The sequence below is a fragment of the Chiloscyllium plagiosum genome, unplaced genomic scaffold (genome assembly GCF_037043375.1).
Source record: "Chiloscyllium plagiosum isolate Xiang-an unplaced genomic scaffold, Cpla_swu_hap1 HiC_scaffold_16, whole genome shotgun sequence".
Lineage (NCBI taxonomy): Eukaryota > Metazoa > Chordata > Chondrichthyes > Orectolobiformes > Hemiscylliidae > Chiloscyllium > Chiloscyllium plagiosum.
In genome coordinates, this window is record NW_028270154.1 from 49,693,310 (window position 1) to 49,716,207 (window position 22,898).

At 38.8% G+C, this 22,898-nt stretch overlaps 1 protein-coding gene across 1 annotated transcript in view; it reads right to left on the reverse strand.

The window, feature by feature from the left end:
* The window catches only part of unc5a (unc-5 netrin receptor A), a 627,961-nt gene that overhangs the window by 9,568 nt on the left and 595,495 nt on the right, over window positions 1-22,898 (reverse strand). Inside the window, exons 14-15 of the mRNA XM_087995374.1 lie at window positions 20,924-21,088; window positions 2,303-2,481 (exon numbers count right to left, since the gene is read on the reverse strand). Of these exons, the coding sequence (XP_087851500.1) occupies window positions 2,303-2,481; window positions 20,924-21,088 (344 nt within the window). The remainder of the gene's footprint in view (window positions 1-2,302; window positions 2,482-20,923; window positions 21,089-22,898) is intronic.

A 22,898-nucleotide genomic window follows, 5' to 3' on the forward strand; every position in this document is an offset into this window, starting at 1 on the left:
AGCCCTTCTTCAGGAATGAATGGAAATAACTACGTTAAGCTTAAATTAAGGTAATTACAAAAGATCATATACAGAGCTGGCTGGAATGAACTGTGAAAGGAGTTTAGCAGCAAAGACAGTTAAGGACATATGGCCGACATTAAAGGAAATAACAGATCACTCACAACAATGTTATATTCTGGTGAAGAAAAAGAATTCAAGGAAGGCTTACCAAGGAAGTTAAAGATAACAGAAAAATGGAAAGAAAAAGCACACCACTAATCTTCCCCACATTGCAAGACAAAGAATGGGAAAGCTTTAAGAAACTAACAAAAGATGAACAAAAAATAACAGGGATAAAATTAGCTTAAGGGTAAACTTGCAAATAAAATCAAGACAGAAGCAAGAGCTTATTTAAATACATAGAAAAGAAAAGAGAAGCCAAAGTGAACATAGGTCCCTTAGAGAATGAGGCTTGGGAAATAATAATGGGGAAACAAAAAATATCTTTGCATCAGTCTTCACAGTAGAATATCATTCCAAAATTACTAAATAATCAAGGGTGAATAGGAGGAGAGTACATACATATAATAAATGGCATTAGTGAAAGAGTGTTAGGGAAACTAATGGAGCTAAAGACCAATAAATCATTAAAAACTGCCAATGTAACAACTTTATTTGAAAGGCAAGGAGACAAAAAAACCTAAGATCTGTTATTGGGAAAATGCTACATTCTTTTATAAACAATGTAATAACAGAGTCTGTAGAAATATGACCAAGCAGAGTCATCATGACTTCATGAAGGGGAAATTTTGCCGGACAAGTTTATTAGGATTCTTTGAGAAGGCAACAAGCAGGATAGAAAGTGGGAAAGCAGTGGATGTAATATATTTGGATTTTAAAAAGGTGTTTGAAAACACACTACATATTAGTCTGTTTATAAGGTAAGAGCCCATTGTGCTGGAGATAATATATTAGCAAGGATAGAGGATTGGCTAACTAATTGATTTTGGATAAGGGAGCATTTTCAGGATGGCAATCTGTAACTGGTTGAGTGTCACAGGAAACAGTGCAAGGGCCACAATTATTTTCAACATATATTAATGCTTGGAATGTGAAAATGAATGCATTATAGCTAAACTTGCAGATGATATAAAAATCTATGGGAAGACAAGTGATTAGGATGATTCAAAAAATCTGCAGTGGGATATACACAAATTAAGTAAGTGGTCAAAAACTTGGCAGATGGAACATAATGTTGGAAAATATGAGCTTATACACCTTGGTAAGAAGAATAGAAGACCTCAATATTACTTAAGTGGAGAAACATTGCAGAAAGCTACAGAGAAGAGGAATTTGGGAGTTCTCATCCATTAATCACAAAAAGCTAGAATCCATCTTCACCAGACAATAGGGAAGGCAAATATAATATTGGCCTTTATCCCAAAGAGAATAGAATATAAAAGTAGGAAGGTTTTGCTAAAACTATATAAGGTATGAGTAAGGCCACATCTGGAAAACTGTGAACAATTTTAGGGTTCTTAACTATTGAAAGATATATTGGCATTGGACATAAGCCACAGAAGGTTCACAAGGCTAATACCAAGTACGGATGGACTGTCTAATGAACACAGGCTAAGTAGGTTGGACCGTACACATTGAAATATAGATAAATAAGAAACACCCTTACTGAAATACACAAGATTCTTGGAGATAGTAAGGAATGCAGAATGCTGGAAGTCAAAGTCAATAGATGTGAAGCTGGAAAAGCACAACAGGTCAGACAGACAGCATCCGAGGAGCTGGTAAGTCAACGTTCCTGATGAAGAGTTTCTCATTGAATGGCAAAGCAGACTCAATCAGCTGAATGATCGATTTCTGCTCCTGCACCTTATGGACTTATAATATGAAACACAAGTTATGTTAGAGAAGCTGGGATGCTTTCAGAGGAGAAAAGGAGATTTGATAAAGGTATTCAAAATATTAAAACAGCTGGACAGGGTAGACCGAGAAAAAGTGGTTTCATTGGTGAAAGAATCAAGAGTCAGATAGCAATAGTGATATAAGAAAAAGCTTTTCATGCAATGAGTGGTCAGAATTTGAAATGCATTGATTGAGATTATGGTTGAGGTAAATTCTACCAAGGTATTCAGAAGGGAGCTGGTTGTTATCTGAAAAGGGTGTAGAGAGTTGCCGAGAGAAAATATGGGAATGGCATTAGGTGAATTTTTTGTTCAGAGTTCAGTTATAGATACAAAAGTTGACTTCTGTGTTGTAACAATCCTGTGATTTCAAATGATTGTTTCAATCTTTTGGGACTCACCGATCTAATTTCAATTTATATGCCAGCATTCTCCAGTCACTTCCTCTTGAATTTGGAATATCCAGACTGCTACAAATCTTCTGTCGGATCAGATAAGGGATTTTAAAAGCACAAGGTCCTGCTAAAGATGTGGCACAATGGTTTGGCTCCATAAATTGAAAGTCTGCCTGCCTCACGTCCTTGAGGGAATAAAAATAATTTGAGTTCAACATGTTATAATGCATTCAGTTCTGCAGGGATCACATCATAATAGTTGACAATCCATACAGGCAATATATATTTCAGTTTATTGAATGTTCCTGCTGCTATGAATCTGTTTTCTCTTGCAGAAAGAAAGATAGACATTCAGATCTACATCCAAACTAAAGGTGAATTGGCCATGCTAAATTGCCCACAATGTTAGGTGCGTTAGTCAGGGTAGGGGAATGGGATTGGGTGGTTTTCTCTTTGGAGAGGCGATGTGGACTTGTTGGGGCCAGAAGGCCTGTTTTCACACTGTAGAGAATCTAATCTTGTTTAAAAAAAAAGCACTGCTACCTCACAGCGCCAGAGACCCAGGTCCAATTCCCACCTTGGGCAACTATCTGTGTGGAGTTTGCACATTCTCCCCGTGTTTGCGTGGGTTTCCTCCCACAGTCCAAAGGTGTGCAGGTTAGGTGAATTGGCCATGCTAGATTGCCCATAATGTTAGGTGAAGGGGTAAATGTAAGGGAATGGGTCTGGGTGAGTTGCTCTTCAGAGGGTCGGTGTGGACTTGTTCGGCGAAAGGGCCTGTTTCCACACTGTAAGTAATCTAATCTAATAAACTCAATGTCTCAACCTACAAGTAATTTCAATGGCCACTAAACCAAAGATTTAACAACAAAGTAGCATTTTTTTCTTATTACAATGAAGTATATTTTAAAATAGGAAGCACTTTTGCTTAGTGAAAGAATTTATGCTTTCTCACTTCGGGATAATGTTTTCTACTGTATTGATACCCATTATACATACCATGCAAATATCATAAACTAATAACAATTGCTCAATAATCTCTCTCTAACTTGTCTTCAGCCGAGCACATTTAATTACTCTGACTGTTTGATTTTGATTTCCCTAACAAAACAGATGCTCAATATTAAAGGCTAATCTTCTGCTATTATTAAGTTTAAAAAATTCCCACACAGAATTTATTTGGTAGCAGTTTAGAGTAATAACCTTATATGGAGATTTCATACATTGTTACAAATTAATATAACCTGAATGTTGCTGAAGATCAATGATTAGTTTATTTCCAGACACTCTTGAAAAAGTGGTCTTGTGGTCACTGCCTCTGAGCCAGAGGTTCTCAATTCCAGTTCCTCTCCAGGATTTGGTGGCCAAGGAAGATTTCTGGCCAAATCTGAAATCCTTCCAGCAAAAACCAGTAGCAGTAGTAAGAAAGGGAAAGTTTCTTGGTCAGCCATGTAATGGCAAGAAAATTGGACTCAATCATTAGTATCTATAGCTTTAGACTATAGTACGCATGTGAAAGTATATTTGCCCTAGCAACTTATACATGAGATGCAAGTTGTCTAGTGTGGATTGAATTGGTGCCAACAGCACAGGGTTTAATCTCCATTCCGGTCAGTGACACTTCAAATTTTGGTTCCTAGCTGTCCTCCTACTGGACACCATGGGGATGAAAAGTGAAGATGATAACTTCTTGACAATTCCAAGTTTTGTGCATTTAAGTTCATGCAATTAGATCCTCTCGTCTTTGGATGGGTTCTTGATAACAATCGTGTGCTTTTACACAATTGCATTTAGTAATTTAAACAAATGGAACATTAGATGGCAGCATGCATTTAGGATGGTTAATAACCGGAACAAACCTAATGATCCATGTATGTGAATGTTTGCCATCATCACACATGTAATGATCACTGTAAAGTAGTTGATAAACATCATGTTGTCTGGTTTTTGGGGCAGCAAACTTCATACTTGAGTATAAAAAGTAATAACAGAGGAAGCAATAGAATAAAAATCCCATTAGTTGTAACAATTGTGATCAAAATACTCATCTAGACTAACCCTCAAATCAACTGCTCTTCCCAGTAATGCACAGCTCTTCATTTTAGTTATTTAAATCTTTGTCCCCACTTCCTTTGAATTCACCATCCTCCTATCCTTCCGAAGCTTCTCACTATTTGAATTTACATATTCAAAGTAGTAGTCACAGCCTAAACCTTGGTACATATGATGAGTTTGCTAATCTCACGTGGCTGGATATTATGACCATAGCTCAGGGTGCAGTGATGCTAGGATGGCAATACAATATCAATGATAACAGACCCCCAAATTATAGATACGGATGTGGAACCAGACTACCATTCATCAGTTTGGAATTACTAAATAGCACATTATGGAGCTTGTTAAACACCAAATATTAATCTTGTATTGCAATGCTTACCCACCCCATTTCTGATAATGAGACGCTTAAATGATCTGTACTTGTTGGGAAGTCCAAACTTAATTCAGGAGAGTTAAGAAAGTAGTAGAATAGTCACTCTGATCCTTCCTGCTTCATCTATCAATGGCACTACTCCAATTCCCTTCCTACTCCTGGTGAGGGCATTAAATACTATCCAACTATGTCCATCACATCAATTTCATGTACATTTGCCTCAACTTCATGTCATCTATTATAGAGTCATAGAGATGTACAGCATGGAAACAGACCCTTCGGTCCAACCCATCCATGCCAACCAGTCATGCCAACCCAATCCACTTGAACTCTGCCAGGACCTGGCCCATATCCCTCCAAACCCTTCCGATTCATATACCCATCCAAATGCCTTTTAAATGTTGCAACTGCACCAGCCTCCACCACTTCCTCTGGCAGCTCATTCCATACACGTACCACCCTCTGCGTGAAAAAGTTGCACCTTATGTCCCTTTCACATCTTTCCCCTCTCACCCTAAACCTATGTCCTCCAGTTCTGCACTCCCCCAACCAAGGGAAAAGACTTTGCCTATTTATCCTATCCATGCCCCTCATAATTTTATAAAACTCCATAAGGTCACTCCTCAGCCTCCGACGCTCCAGGGAAAACAGCCCCAGCCTGTTCAGCCTCTCCCTTTAGCTCAAATCCTCTAACCCTGGCAACATCCTTGTAAATCTTTTCTGAACCCTTTCAAGTTTCACAACATCTTTCCAATAGGAAGGAGACCAGAATTGCTCGCATTATTCCAACAGTGACCTAACCAATGTCCTGTACAGCCGCAACATGACCTCCCAACTCCTGTACTCAATACTCTGACCAATAAAGGAAAGCATACCAAATGCCTTCTTCACTATCCCATCGATCTGCGACTTCACTTTCAAGGAGCTATGAATCTGCACTCCAAAGTCTCTTTGTTCAGCAACACTCCCGAGGACCTTACTATTAAGTGTATAAGTCCTACTAAGATTTGCTTTCCCAAAATGCAGCATCTCGCATTTATCTGAATTAAACTCCATCTGCCACTTCTCAGCCCATTGGCAATTTGTTAAAACTCTGATTCACAATTTTATCACTCAAAAGTCAACGACGGTAAAGGTACCTATCTGTTTTATTGACATGCCTGCCATAGATGATGAGATTTCTCATCTATTAATATCATGAAGCAATGTAAGTATTAATAAGAGTGAATCATTTTCCCAGAATGTTGGAGCAGGTTTGGGAGCAAAGTGTGGTCAATGTCCCAGGAGCATACATCAGGTCAGGATTCTGCATTCTCTAGGGAGGTAAACAGATACTCTTTGGATTTGTTAGGTAAGTAATTCAGACATTAAGAACTTTAAGAAAACAATTATATACAGATTTTGCCTTAAATCTTCAATCTATCAACTCTGGAACCTATTTCCTGACTAAACAGCTACTCAACAATGCCACCAAGTTGAGGGCACAGTGCAAAGAGATTCTTCATTGAAATGCAAGCTGTGGAAGGCTTTGATCACAAAGAGCTCCAGTCTTGGTCATTGAGAGGGTACTGCTCAAAATACTTCTCTCAGAGATTGCCTCACAGCAACTGTCAAACATTTGGGAGGAATCTCATTTATGTCCGTAGTCAGATAGTCCCCAAAGGGCAGAAGGAATAGGCACTGAGATCCAGCTTGAGTGATGCAAGAATTTCAACACTGGGACTACAGACAAACAATTTGGAGCACCATGCAGTGTCTCAAAAGGATTAGACACTAACGAGATTGCTGATATCTGCTCCTTCCCAGCAGAGCACATGAAAACTCTGGGCGTAGCTGACAAGGCTCCTGTCACAGCAGGGCAAACATTCCTAAGGTCCTATCTGCCTTTCTCTGATGATGTGTTCTCTTCTGCTGCAACAAGTTAAAACACAGAGAGTGTAGTGTTTGTAATGGCTTCTGTGAGAAAGAAGAACGCCTTTCTGAAAAATGGGTTTGAAGCGTAGATGTAAGGCGACAATGGCCTGAGGCTGTGTGAAAATGTAATCTGAGCTGAAGTAGACCATTCGGTCCCTTCAGCCTGCTGCACTATTCAGTACGATCATGGTTGATCTGTGTTTTAAATTTCACATTCCCATCAACACATAACCTTTCGCACTTCATGAAGTGCCTGCAGAGGGAGGAATTAGTGATGGGTTTTTCCCAGACAGGTTGGTTAGAAGAATGCAGAGGAAGTGGGGCTTGGCACCTCCAAGTGTTAAACTCTCATCTTTCTCAACTTCTTGCTACTTACTTCCTCAGCCACTTATATCTACAATTATTTGATAGCGATGTAGTCCTCTGCCTACTGCCCTTTGGAGCACTCAACTCACTGTAGCCTCTCCAATATGGCAGAACCTCAGAATTGTGAGTGACCAGGTGTCTGGCTTCCAGGTTTCCTCTCCATCCCTGTGTCTGCTACAGCCTGAAAAGTCCCAGCTGAGCTTTTCTGATCCACATCACAATCCTCCTAGTTTGAATGCTTCCTTGATAGAATTGTCCTGCTCACCACTGCTTCCCAATTGGTTGGGGAGTCTCAGACAGGATGACATTTATTTTGAACTGATAACGAGCACCGTTGGGCATGTTCCAGACTCCTGAAAACTGATCCACTGTACTGACAGGATTAAGGTGAGAAGATTCAGATCATAGTTAATAAACACAAATTTCTTGAAATATACATTGGAAATTTACTATATTGGCTTGTTTTTCCACAATTTTCATTGGAATAGGATTTTGCATTGCCTGACCATCCAAACTGCATACTGAAACTTCTCTGCAACTTTGAACACATTTTGAAGTACATTTCTCCTTGCTTGCTGCTGGCAGGAAATATCACAGAATTTTGTTGGCACAGTCAATGACTTCTTTTAAAAATCTATTAATGTTAATGAATGGGAAATTATGAACTGCATGCATTCAATTTCCCGTTAAGTGCAAGTGAGGTTACGGACAGGGCACACAAGCAGAAAATTTACTCTAGACTTTCTTCATAGTGTAAACTATTTCTCAGTATCCCATGAAAAAAAAAACTTTTTTTCGTTTTGGTATGAAATTGTAACTGCTTAAGATCTATGGTTTTGTGAATAACAAAATAGAAGTAAAAATTTACAAAACATTTAAGATTGAGAGCTCAATGTGGATTATGGTCTCACATGTAATTTACAAGCACGGCTTTTAGTAATTCTTGTGCAAGGTATCAACATTTGATCAGAATCAGATTTTTGACATGACACAACGAGGATAGAAGTATCTAATTAATCTGTAGCTTGTACAAGTCTTAGAATGTATGGTTCAGAAAGTAATAACTGTAATAAGCCTTTATAAATCTTTGAAAAAAAACTCAGTTAGACAATTCTGTACAATATTGTACTCTGCAAACCAAGTAAGACAATAACTTGGAGACAGGATACAAAATAAGGCTGTATTTAATGGATACAACAAGCCTATGGGTGCTAACCTGGCTGGATTCCTGGCAAGAATCGCAACATATCTCCATTCAGGGAAATATAACAATTAAGTGTCAGTCCCTTTCTGAGATCAAGGTCCATGGGGTAATAAATCCCATTAACTACACTACCTCTCCTCCCCACAGCCCTCCCAAAAGAGAGCTGCTGAACTTTCAGAAGGCCAGCAGCTATCCATTATTCAGCAGTGTCACCATGGGTATGTTCGACGCTGGTACAACTTCTACTGGAGACAGGGGATCATCAATGGACAGAGGCTACAGTTGAGTGACAGCAAGATGGAGATTCTGGCATGGTACCACAAGACAGGGACCCACAGCAAGGGAAGGAGGTCATTCTCAGTGTGCCCACTTTTCATGATGTCAAACCTACCAATCAGGTGCTGAACGGTTTTGAAGACTGAATTTCCCTCAAAGTCTACAAGCAACCTACAGAGGGTTCACTCTTCAAACAACCAGCATGGTGAACGTGAGTGGTGGTGGGATAAAATTCTTAAGTGGGTATTAATTCTGTATTGTTTAATTAGACCCTACATTGCAATGATTGATTGATCAATTAACATTGCATATTCCTTTGGCTGTTCATGATACGTGGAGTTCATGATACTATACTCAACCAGCATGATTTCAAAATACAAAACAAGTGCCTATTTTTAGACTTTAGAATGCAATTGTGAAGCATGTGCCGAATGATCCAAATGCACAACTATCTATACTAACAAACAATTTAATATTATCAGTTCAGCTTGTACATAGCTCATTTATACTTGTGACAAGCAATTAATAGAAGTTTGCAGAGACGTATTCTCTGAAAACAAAAATGAATATATTCAAAAGTTTGCACATTTTTGTATTAACCAGGAGTTTGGGAGTTCCCTGTGGTTTTGTTTATGGCAATGGTTGAGCCAATCAGAGCCAACTTAGCAAACTATCAGGAGCCCTTTTCTCCTATAGTGCAAATTGTTGGGATCATTTGAAATTTGGCCTCCTTTCATTTGTCAAAATTGATCCAAAAAACTTTGAGAGTAAAATAGCAAGTAACACAAAAATATAGTAAGAGCTTCTGTAACTATGTATAAAGAGAGAGATAGACCAACGTGAACATAGCCCTGATATTGGAGTAGACTAATGGCATTCCAAACATATTAAATAAACCAAGAGGTTGACACTAGAGAAACAAGTACTAGAGAAACTCATTGGGTTAAGGACTAATTAGCCCCTGGACCTGATCAGTTGCATCCCAGGATATTAAAAAAGTAGCAGGTCCAGAGCTAGCAAGCACACCAGTAGTAATTTTGTTCAGGTTTCTTTTTTGAAGAAAGAGGTTTTGAACCAGAGATGCCGAACTGTCTCTTTCAAGCTAATGAACATCTTAAAGCCTTGGGTGTTTTGTTTTTAAAAACAATAGAAGCAGCATGAATGTGTGGAGTCAAGCTCCCACAGAACCAGCTTTCAGTTGCTGGGGTTTTGAAGTTGGTTGGTTGTGGAAGCTGTTATACATTTTTCTTGACCATGGCAAAAAACTGGAGTTCCTTTGCTCTGCCCGAATTTTCTCTTTATGTTCTCTTCTCCTGGACCAGAGAAATATTGTAAGTAGGACAATCTATTTTACTGAATTTACCATTGCCAATGGGTTGTTACAATGTTGGAAAAGTTGCTGTTTAGTACTTAAGTAATCTATTATCCTGTTACGTTTTCCAATGGAGTTAAAGTTACACCAATTCTTCTTCCTTTCATTTGTATTTTAACTGGGTCCAAGAATAAAGTGTATTTTGCTTAAAGCCAAGTAGTTTGACCAATCAAATTACATCTGGAACACAGCACCTTATAACTGCCTTTAAATAAAATAAAAGTTAGGGTGTAGGTTATCTCCTTGATGTATTTGAAGGGAGTTTGGTTTGGTCCAATAACAAGTAAGATGTTTTACAGACACATTAATTATTGATTTAAAACTATCAAATTTAACTTTTAGATTTATACAAATTACCCTTCCTTAATTTTTAACTTACTGACTTTTATTCTTAATAGTTTAGTCTTGTAGTAATATCTTGGAACATATTTAATTATTTTATAAAACAAAGAATACTGATGCTAGATATCGGAAACAAAGCAGAAATTGTTGGAAAAACTTATCAAGTCTGGCAGCATCTGTGGCAAGAAAGCACAGTTGACATTTTGAGCCCAGTGACCGTTCATCAGGACTGACAGCAGCTAGGAAAAACTGGTAATATTGCTGAAGCCAAAGTTGTTGTTGGTGGTGGTGGTGATGGGGTGTGTTGGGATGGGGGTGAGCAGATAGGTGGAGACAGAGGCCAGAGAGATCGAGAGCAAAATGGGGGAAGGTGAGGGGAGGGGGGGGCGGAGCGAGTGAGCGAGTGAGAGAGAGAGAGAGAGACAGAGCTTTGAAACATACCCATTTTCTCATCCTTACTCTTATTATCTCTTTTTCAGCTTTTCTTCTGTTCTGGCCTGGTGTCCATCATCTCTCTGTTTGCCTACTCCTTTCACATCTCTCTCTGGGTTCTGTTGCCACCCATTTACTCACCCCTCCCCTTTTCCCCAACCCTCCTACTTTGACTTCAGTATAAGTAGTAGTTTTTCCTAACTATTATTGGCTCTGATGAAGAATCACTGGATTTGAAATGTTAATTCTCCTTTCTTTCCACAGATGCTGCCAGACTGGCTAAGTTTCTGTTTTTGTTAAAGTATTTCAGATAGCTTATTTATGCTTTTTCCAACCGCAAATAAATCATTCTTCTGCGTTATGCTCATATTGAAAAAAAGTCATGTTAAGCCTGGATTCTACAGCAGAAACATAACATGTGATACAATTGAAAAGAATCATCAATAGTAATTTGGTTATATTTTGTCAATGTTTAATGCTAAAAATAAGAAATAATTAAAATCAAAATAAGTGCAATGGAACCCATTATGGATCCCTAATTTTAATTAACCTAATATATTCATAATACAGACATGAACATAAAAATAAAGTAAAATATTTACAGGGCAGGTATGTCAATTATCTTTCCAATATCTGGCTCTTTCCTGTGGGTTTTATGTGTTAACTCTTATTATTGATTGCAATTGCTTTCTGAGTCCTAGTTCTAATCCAGCATCTTTTTTCTGTGCTTGTAATGTTAAAAGTGTATGAATGGTCGACAAGTAATTCATCTTTAATTTTACACATAGGGTCCGTTCCTTCCCTAAGTCTTTGTCCAAGACAATTTTTTATGTGGTTTCAAACTTCATGGGAGATGAGTACAGGAGCCCTTCAGAACAGAATAAGTGTTCTGAAGTTTTTTTTTCATAATGCCCATAAAGCTACTATCCAGTATCACAAGCAGTTGTGAGAAAGCTGCCACAGTGCAATTCCCACATTTACCAATTAAATGCAGGGAGATTAGTAACTTTATTTCATTATTTTTACACACAACCAGCATTTCCCTCATTGCAAAAGTTTCAAATGTCACAACAGCAAATGGGATAGTCAGTAAAACCTTTTCAGTGGATAGCTTTCAATTGCTTTCAATTTTAGTTGATGTTAAAAATCATTTGAGTGTTACATCAATACTGTGAACAAAGTCATGCATAACGTGTGATTCTTCCTGAAGGATAAATGGAAGGCAAAGGTATTGTTCTTCCATCATTATTATTCATTACCTTCTATGAAACTAAAGGATTAAGTTATTGTCCATTCGAAAGAAAAAAAAATCGTGTATGAAATGAGCTGCCAGATGATGAGGCTGGTACAATTGCAACATTTAAGAGGCATCTGGATTGGTATATGAATAGGAAGGGTTTGGAGCGATATGGGCCAAGTGCTGGCAGGTGGGACTAGATTGGGTTGGGATATCTGGTCGGCATGGTCGGGTTGGACTGAAGGGTCTGTTTCCATGCTGTACATCTCTATGACTCTAAGTGCCTAATAAGGTTATTAAGTGTTTTTTTCTAGGTTGCAGTAATTTATTTAGTGTAATACATGTCAGTTGGGAAATCAGTACAAGTAATTACTGAATTTTATGTGCAAATTCCATTTGTTGTAATTTATGTTTCTGTAATGTTTTTAGTCAGCTTAAAACTCGAAGCAGGCCTTGTCCACAATACTGACCAAGTCAGTGGTTTCCACTAATTGTTCCCATATGAAGAGCTTGCTAGAAACTCAAAACAAACAATTTTTGTGTGTTCCAGATCACTAATAGGTATATTAGAAAAGTTTTAAAAACAACATTTTGAATAGAACTTCTAAATTCCTGCTGAAATGCACTGGTTTTACATTCAGCAGTATACAAATAAGTTTCAGCAGAAATCAAAGAAAGAAAATATTCTGAACTGGTGTGACTTTGGACATAATTTAAACCTGAATCACCAATGATGACTAAGTGGAAACTCTGGTTCAGTATGTCATGAAACCTTTACGCCAGCAATATAAAAGCATAAATGTAGCAATTTGTTTGGGTGAGTGGAAGGGAGCAGGTCAAGTTCACTTTAGTCTTTCATAGTACAACATGGTCTTGCCAATGTGCATGCAGACATTCCAAGATTCTGTACTGGGATTCATTAGTAGTCAGTTGCCCTCTCCAAGTATGTCAGATGTTGGAGTGCATCCACACATTACAATTTCCTTCATGTTATTGTTACTTAAGAGGTTTGCTTTGGTAATGTATGAATACGTTTCTATTCACGTAATTTCCCAATGTCCTCTATGATAGCAGCTGACAACAAAATGCTGTTATGTCTCACACTACATGTCAATATGCCTTTAAAAGATTTGCTTATCATTTTATTATTGCATGTAACCTAAGGTGTCAGACTCCTTCTGAACTCAGAGACTTGAAGTATGACAAACATGGAAATATGCTATGCTTGGTAACCGAGTAATTTAAAATCAGCTGAGAAATGGATGTACCTGTGAATGTACTATTGTATCTATTAATGAAATAATAAACATTTGTTGAATCTTCAAATACCATGTCATCCACTTTTAGTTCTTAAATAATAAATGATAACGTAAATATGGCCTCATTAGTTACAATAACCTACTGAAGCCAAACACACACCACAAAATAACTTAAATCGTTCCTTCATTCCAAAGACCATATTATTTCTTCTACATCAATTAGAAAAAGAATTATATTGTGAACTTCCAGTATATTTTATGTGGCAGTCTTGATCTCTGCCTGTTTTGAACAGTCAGTGTTGCTCTGTGAATCACCCGGCAGTTGCTCGGAACAAAATTCCATTTTACCACATTGTGCGTTTATCGATCCAGACATTTAACTGGTAACTAGCCAAACTCACTCACAACTACTGTTTCACAAAATTTGATATCTGGCATTATATTATGTCAACTTTAGGTGTAAAGAACACGTACCATTGCAGTAATAAATCAATCAATTTTCAGGTGTTTTCTCTCCTCAGACATTGTTTTTTAATGTCAGTAGGAAAGGCTTCATATTAAACAGGATAGAAACAGGAAACACAGCTTTGCTCAGAGCTATGAAGGACATTAAAAACTCTTTAAAATAAATACTCTTGTTAGCATGAATCTTAGATCATTCTTTCACAGTTCAGAAGGCAAATGCAATGTCCGCATTCATTTCAAAAGGGCTAGAATATTAGAGCAGAGATTCTGAGGCAGTTATAGGGCTCTGGGCAGACCACATTTGGAATATTGTGCACAGTTTTGAGCCCAGTATCTATGGAAGTTTGTGCTGTCGATGAAGCGGGACCAGAGGAGGTATACAGGAATGATCCCCGGGCTGAAGGGTTTGTCATATGAGGAGCGGTTGAGAACTCCGGTTTTTTACTTGATGGAGTTTAGAAGCATGAGGGGGCTAATCTCATTGAAACTTACAAGATACTGACAGTGAGTGGATGTGGATAAGATGATTCCACCAGGAGAAGAGACTAGAACCTGAAGGCGCAGCCTCAGAATGATGGATGTCCTTGAGAGCGAAAACGAGGAAGAATTTCTTCAGCCTGAGTGTGGTGAACCTGTGGAACTCAATGCTTCAGAAGACTGAGGAGGCCAAGTCATTGAGTGTTTTTAGGATAGAGATAGATACGTTCTTCATCAGTAAAAAGATCAAGGGTTATGGGGAGAAGGCAGAAGAATGGGACTGAGCAACATATCAGCCATGATAAAATGAAGGAGCAGACGCAGTGGGCTGAATGGCCTAATTCTGTTCCTATATCTTTTGGTCTTAAGGTCTAAATTGTCTGGAAGCAATCTGTGACCTCAGAGAGATCATCTATTGTTTAATTACAAGAACATAAAAAACTGCAGCTGATTCACTGTCTTTATCATTGTGCTAAAGGAATACTTTTTATACTCAAGACCTAATTACCTGGCTGAAATGTTTAATAAATCACTCTTGCATGTGTTTAAGAAAATCAATTAGTCTATATACTCCACCGCTATGCACAAAGGCTGGATGGGTTGAAAAAATCAATGGAACACCCTGTAACCTCCCACGACAAGTCTTATCCAACTTCAGAACTTTCAGCTTTCCCAGCACCTTCTGCTTAGCGATGGCCACTACACTCACCTCTGCATCCTTGACTCTCTTGAAGTTCTGAAAATGTGTTGCTGGAAAAGTGCAGCAGGTCAGGCAGCATCCAAGGAACAGGAGAATCGATGTTTCGGGCATAAGCCCTTCTTCCTGAAGAAGGGCTCATGCCCGAAACGTCGATTCTCCTGCTCCTTGGATGCTGCCTGACCTGCTGCGCTTTTGCAGCAACACATTTTCAGCTCTGATCTCCAGCATCTGCAGTCCTCACTTTCTCCTCTCTTGAAGTTCTGGCATGTTTCTGATATCTTACACAGTGAAGACTTATGCAAAATATTTATTCAGTTTCTCTGCCACTTCTTTATTCCCCATTACTACTTCTACAGCTTCATTTTCCAATGATACAATGTCCACTCTTGCCTCTCTCTTACCTAACTCTTGCTATCTTCTTTGATATTATCAGCTAGCCTATCCCCAAAGTTAACTTCCTGCTCCCTTACTACTTTATTCAAATTGCCCTCTGATAGCTTTTAAAGGGTTTCCCATCTTCTGACTTTCACTAATCTTCACCACATGGTGTACTTTTTCTTTTGCTTTTATGCTGTCCCTGTTTTCCCTTCCCAGCCCTGGTTGCGTCATCCTCCCCTCACTGAGTTTCTTCTTTGAGCACAATTGAAATGTGGAGTTTATTCAAGGAACAGCTACTGTGTGCCCTTTATAAGTATTACCTGTCAGGCAGGGAGGAAGTGGTCAAGCAAGGGAGCCTTGGTTTACCAAAGAAGTTGAATCTCTTGTCAAGAGGAAGAAGAGGGCTCATGTTAGGATGAGACGTGGAAAGCTCAGTTAGGGTGCTTGAAAGTTACAAATTAGCCAGGAAAGACCTAAAGAGAGAGCTAAGAAGAGCCAGGAGGGGACATGAGAAGTCGTTATCAGATAGGATTAAGGAAATCCCTAAAGCTTTCTATAGATATATCAGGTTTAAACAAATGATGAGAGAAAGATTAGGGCCAATCAAGGATAGCAGTGGAAAGTGGAGTCCGAGGAGATAGGGAAAGTGCTAAATGAATATTTTTCACTAGTATTCCCATTGGAAAAAGACAATGTTGCCGAGGAGAATACTGAGATACACACTACTAGACTAGTTATGATTGAGGTTCACAAGGAGGAGGTGTTAGCAATTCTGGCAAGTGTAAAAATAGTTAAGTCCCCTGGTCTGGATGGGATTTATCCTAGGATTCTCTGGGAAGCCAGAGAGGAGGTTGCAGAGCCTTTGACTTTCATCTTTATATGTTGCCATTGTCTTCAAGAATAGTGCCAGAAGACTGGATGTTCAAATGTTCAAAAAGGGGAATAGAGTCAACCCTCATAAATATAGTGAGTCTTACTTAGGTTGGAAAAGGTTATAGTGTTGGAAAAGGTTTTAAGAGATTGGATTTATAATCATCTAGAGAGGAATAAGTTGATTAGAGATAGTCAACCCCGTTTTTGTGAAAGGTAGGTCATGACTCACAGCGCAAGATAGCAGACGATGACACATCCCTCCCAGATCGTATCAAACCCTTCTATGCTCACTTGGAGCAGAATTACGGTGGAGAGGTAAGACCTATTCCAACAAGTCCTGACAAATCTATCACAACAGTCACTGCATCAGAGGTCAGATCAGTTTTCCGTTGTGTGAATCCAAAGAAAGCGATGGGACCAGACGGAGTACCAGGCCGTGCACTCTGCCTGTTTCAAGAGGGCCAACATCATCCCTGTGCTAAAGGAGGCTCACGCAGCATGTCTTAATGACTACCGTCCAGTGGTTGTAACTTTGATGGTCATGAAGTGCTTTGAAAGGCTGGGCATGGCATTAATCAACTCCAGCCTCCCCACTACTCTTGACCCACTCCAATTTGCCTATCGGACAACAGATCCACGTCAGGTGCCATATAACTTGCCCTTCACTCCTCTCTAGAACATCTTGACACCAAGAACAGCTACATAAGAATCCTACTCAGTGACTACAGTTCAGCCTTCAATACTATTATGCCCTCAAGACAGATTGCTAAACTTAGTGATCTCGAACTAAGCCCCAGTCTCTGCAACTGGATCCTCAGTTTCCTGACCCACAGGCCATGGTTAGTGAAGATTGGGGACAATATTTCATCCTCACTAACACTCAACACTGGAGCCCCCCAGGGGTGTGTACTCAGCCTCCTACTGTACTCATTGTATACCCATGACTGCATCACCAAATACCAGACTAATGCCATTTATAAGTTCGCTGATGACACCACCATAATTGGTCGAATCTCAGAGGTGAAACAAACTATAGACAGGAGGTGGAAGATCTGGAAGAATGATGCACTGAGAACAACCTAGCTCTTGATGCCAGCAAAACCAAGGAACTCATTATTGACTTTCAGTGGTTGTTACTCATGCCTCCCTACACATTAACAGCACAGAGGTGGAACACGTGGAGAGTGTCAAACTCCTGAGAGTGGTCATCAACAACAAGCTTTCTTGGACTCTTCATGTGGATGCACTGGTTACAAAGGCCCAAAAATGTCTCTTCTTCCTCAGGCAGCTGAGACAATTTGGCATGATAGCGAATACTCTTGCCAACTTTTATAGGTATGCCATCGAGAGCATTCTGCCTGGATGTATCACTACCTGGTATGGTAACTGCACCATTCAAATTGGAGACAGTTACAGAGAGTAGTGAACTCAGTCCAGACAATCACAAAGGCCAACCTCCCATCTACAGATTCCATCTACCAGGCCCACTCTCAAGGAAAGGCTGCCAGCCTTCTCAAAGATCCATCACACCCTGCCAATGCTTTTCTACAACCTCTGCCATCGGGGAGAAAGTACAGAAGCCTGAACGTGTACCAGCTGGTTTCAAGACAGTTTCTACCCTACTGTTTGAATACTGAATGGACTCACAAACTCTTAGCGTTCGCCTATACCTGTGTATTTGTTTTTGCCACTGTTTACCTATTATTTACTATCTATGTTACTTAATCCTGTGATCTGCCTGTATTGCTCGTAAGACAAAGCTTTTCACTGTGCCTTGGTACACGTGACAATAAATTCAATTCAATTCAATCAAATGCCATTTTTGTAATTTAGATGATTCAAGAATCAAGCATAATTCAAGATATATGATCTAAAAATTTAATGAAAAGATCAGTTTTTGACAAATTAAAAGAGGTTTGCTGCTGTGATTTCATTTCTATTTTATTTTATATTGCATAGTAAGTTGCAGATGGAGATAACTGTGAAACCTAAATTTCAAACATTTGGGAACCAGAATAAAAAAGGAGAAACTGTGTAGGAACATTATTTAAAAGTCACAACTGGTTAAGTTGCACAGCCTCTGAAATGGGCTCAGGGCTCGCTAAGTATGATTACCCAGCTCCCATGATGCAGACAGTATAAAACTTCATGCTTCTTGTGTGAATTCAGCACTTACTGCACTGCTGAGTGACTCTATAACTCAGCAGGACGCCTAAAATCATCAGACATTAGCACAGGCTAAAACCTTCCACATGAATTAAAGAGGTGACAACTGCGTTTGTACAAGTCACACTGGCATGACACAACATGGGAGCGATGAACTTCAAGGTTCTTGCACTGAAGGCCTTTCTGAAGCAAGTTAATCTTTAGGGAACAGGAGACTGTTCAAATATGCACTCAGAAAGGAGTAGGACCCAGATAGCTGTGATGAGAGAGCATCAAGACATTGATGGTGCAGAAGCACTGTCGCTCTGTTACTATTCAGTGTCAGCAACTCATACTGACATTGCACGTTATTTCAAGGATAGCATAGAGGCAGGAACTTCATGTGATTAGACACCAGACACAAGTGGCCCTCAGACAGATTGCAGAAAATGGTTCCAGAGGGAGGTATTGCAAAACAAATTCTGCTGCACCATACTGGGATGAGCAATTTGATGAAGTAGACTGGAGAAACACAATGACGTGCCAGGTATATTGGTAGAACGGCCAGAAGACATGCTGAAAGTCAAGGAAAGTTGAGGAATCTGACAATGACTTTACATTAGGGTTCACTCAGAAAAGTATCCTTTTCAGGAAGGAAAGTGTGGCGAGCTTTTTAGTACATTTCTGTACCCAACTACAATACAACCTAAAAGAAAATTAACATTGGCAAGCCTACGTTCCATCCAATATTGTGATAGTATAGCTTTCATTGCATTAGTGCTCTTCAAACGTGCATGGGTCACACAATAGAATCAGTATACTTATAATCCAATTATTTATCATCTTTTGGTTTGCCATGTTGACAAAAATGCAGCTGGCACAAGTGACTGCAAGAATGAAGCCAGCAATACCGCTACCAAGATACAGGCTTTGACCAGCTTTACTCATTGGCTATGGTCACACACCAGCTAGCTGTTTAGAGAGTGCAATCCCATTTAGTTTTGATGCATTTCAAAGTTGAACGCTCACCTGCAAAGCGATGTGGGGGCAGTTAATTGCACTTGGAACCATCGGGAAGACTACCATTCTCATGAAGTAGCTTGCTCACTTGGCCTTCTGCTCTCTAGCAGGACAGAATGAATTAGATTCAAGCTTTCTTTGAACAGATAGTCTCAGTGATCTTCCTAATGCTTTATTTGATTGTAAGATGTTGAAAACATCTCCACTTCAAGCACAGAAAGAGCCAGGACAGCTCACAAACCCTTCCTTGCTGCAAACTTGGCAAGGGAAGAGTTTCTGAAATTTGGTCCCCTGCTGAGAGTCTGTTCCATCCTCCTCTTCTGTGTGCCCTCTTCTTATCGTCCTGCATCATACTGTATTCTCAGATTAATACTTGGCATCCCATGTCTGAGAGCAACAGGTTTGTGCAGCTGCCCCTTTTGTTTCTGTTTGCACCTTCAACACCTGCGGCAGCATTCCTTGTAAAGTTTAGTAACTTTATATAACTCTAGAAAACACCAAAGACTTGTATAATTGTAGCAGAAGCCAGCAGAAATCAATCCACAACTAACCTGAAAGAGTTAATATACTTTTAAATTTAACTATCTACTCGATGAAGGTGCAGCGCTCTGAAAGTTTGTACTTGCAAATAACCTGTTGGACTATAACCTGTGATTTTTAACTTTATTCTTTTAAATGTTGCGTGTGGTGGAGGTAATGTAGTTACAGTGCAGAAATGCCTGATTAAAAGATACCATTAGCTAGAGTGTTCATTCTGAAATGGCACTGTTGTTGTCATTTCAGAGTTACACTGACACAATAATTTGCTCTGTGTACCTCCGGCAAACATTCACTATATCTTAATAATGCCCTCATCAATATGGCATATGAGTGCATGTGACGATGTCATCGGTTTGAACCTTTAAGGTGATTGGCAGCCCTCAGGAATTACTGAGACCTTGCACCAATGTTTTGGCTCAATAATGAATGTTACATGGAGGTTCAGGAATTCAGAGTATTCTTGTGTAAGTATTAACAAATTTTGGTGCTACTCCATTCACTAATCATGTAGGTAACTAACAGTGTTACAATGATGATCTGAATTGCTACAAATGACAAGGCATGGGTCTGTGTAACTCTGGGATTTACTAAGTCAAGGAGGAAGGGATGGAGTTCCTTTCCATCTAATCGAGCGGTTTTATAGTATTCAATTAGTCAATAAACAGAAGTAAATTTACTGATGCTAGGCCAAGCATATTTTATCACAATGTATCATCCAAAAACGGGATATCAAATATATTAATGATAAAAGAAAAAGTCTTGACATTTAAATAATTTTCTGTTAACACTGCATCCATTTTCCAACTCACAGGAATGGTGGAAAATAGCATTATAAGCATTTTTTGTGGTCATCTGACCATCACTATTCTGTTACATGTAAAGCTATTTCTGTGACTTGCTCCAGTTTATTCCATTTCAATCCATTAAAGTATTAGCACTAGCCAAAAGCCATGGAAATTAATTGAAATATAGAAAAATATACAATTATAACCGAAGGCAAGGATTAAAATCCAGACCTTTCTCAGAGGGTCAGTGTGGCCTCGCTGGGCCAAATGGCCTGCTTCCAGCCTGTAGGGATTCTCTGATTCTATGTTTTATAAGTACAGAAATATTGTTCAATTCGATAAATTGCACTAAGCTACATAGATCTGCTTCGTGCAATGAAATACATTAGAAATTATTTTGTAATTTCTCACCTTCAGAAAGTTGAAATGAATGTGAAAACTTTGCCCTTCTCCTTCAACTTGCCAAACCCAAATTTTACCAATGAGTTCGGTTGTGGACAGACTATACCGCTCCAGAGTGAAGGTACAATGCAGGTTTCTTTGACAGCCATTCCAAATGTGATAAAATGGAATTTCCTAAAAAAATGAAATAAAGCAGGTATTATTCGGTTAGCATGAGTAACAAACAAATGATAATTATGTAATGATCTAAAGTCAATCTGAGTTCACTTATCAAATCATGAAATAATATAGGATGGAAGAAGGCCAATTGTTTTTTTTTCAAAGAGCTAAACTAATATTCTGTTACTGCCTCATATCTCTGCGACTTGTTTTCCCCTTAAAATATTTATCAAAAACACATCTTACAGCTTCTGCCAAATCTTGTTCCACTACCCTCTGAATACAAACAATGCACCCACTCGAAGGAAGATTGCTTCAGTGTCCCCAAAGCATTTCTGCATGGAGGAGGTTCTACCACAGAATACTCTGAAAAGCAATATTTTCAACCTATAAATAACAAGCATTTTAACTAGAACCTACTTATTTAGTCTATTATTTTAAGCTAAAGTTATTTTGCTTATTCTTCAAGGTATTCTTATGGAATTGAGAAATTCTACATATATTTCTCATGTGTTTTAAAAATAGTAAAATTTTAAAGACGTTGTTTAATAGACAAGATTTAAATGGCTGGCAACAATGTCATTTTACGTGATTTGAATAAAATTACATATAATAGATGAGGGTAATTGATCGTAAGGAAATAATAACTCGATTCAGACATCATAAATGCAGAAAGATTATTTCTTTAACACTCACTTCTTTCTTTTTATGTTGTCACTTAGACGTCTGACTGACAAAAGGCTCAATTCATTTGATTAAGATTGTTTTAATCAAAAGTCAAATCTTCGATGTAATTGCTGTTAAATTACAGTAATTTTGCATTTTATTACAAGAAAATAATTTCTCCACGTAGTCTTAGAAATCAGTTCATTAAAAAGCTATTTATCATCATGCAATATATAGATGCAGGGAAGTTGCTATCAAAGAATGCTTTTAACAAATTATACGTTGTGCTTCAGTGTGTTCCAGTAAAATGGCATAAAAATCCAAGTTTCAATCACACCCAAAACTGTCACACAAATGATGCTACACTTGTGCAGGAAGCTCATTTCTATCAACTTGTCATCTCCCCTCTAGATCCAGCAGTCAACTGTACCCAGGAGCCAACACAATGCACAACCCACAGTTTCAACAGCGACTCTCGTTGTGCCAGCACCTATACACCTCACTGCCTGTGGCTCTTGCAGTCACGGGCTGGATCTCTTCCACTTCTTCTGGTGGCTCGCTAACTTATGAAGCTATCAGCAGCAGGCATGGGAACAAAATAGTTTGTAATTAAAGGAAGAGCATCTCACCAATCCTGTATGTTCTATTCATGGGGACATCTTTTCTGTGATTGGTTGCCCCGCAGTTGAATTTTCTCGGGTGTTTTGGTGGCTCATGAGAATTTGCCTTCCAACCACATGCATGTCAAGGCCTGGTCGACTTACCTACACCATACAATTTTGTTTTATTCACTTGCCAACATTTCTTGCCTTGAGTTGCCTTGGAGAAGGTGGTGGTGAACTACCTTATTGAGCCACTCCTTCAGTCTATGAGTGATAAATGTTTTGCTACACCCTGACAATGAATACATTTTTAAAAATTGAAATGACACAGATGTGGTCTGATTTAAGTTAATTCTGTACTAAATCAACAGGAGGTGCAATTCACATTGATTTTATCAAACAATGCTGTTTTTGTTCCAATCTTAATTACATTATCTGCATTTACATATTGCTCCACGAGTTGGTTGAAAACTCACTACACTGTGGTAAATAATATATATTGAAATAAGCTCCAAGGCTTGCCTTCAATCTAATTTAATCAGTAGGCAAATCTTCAT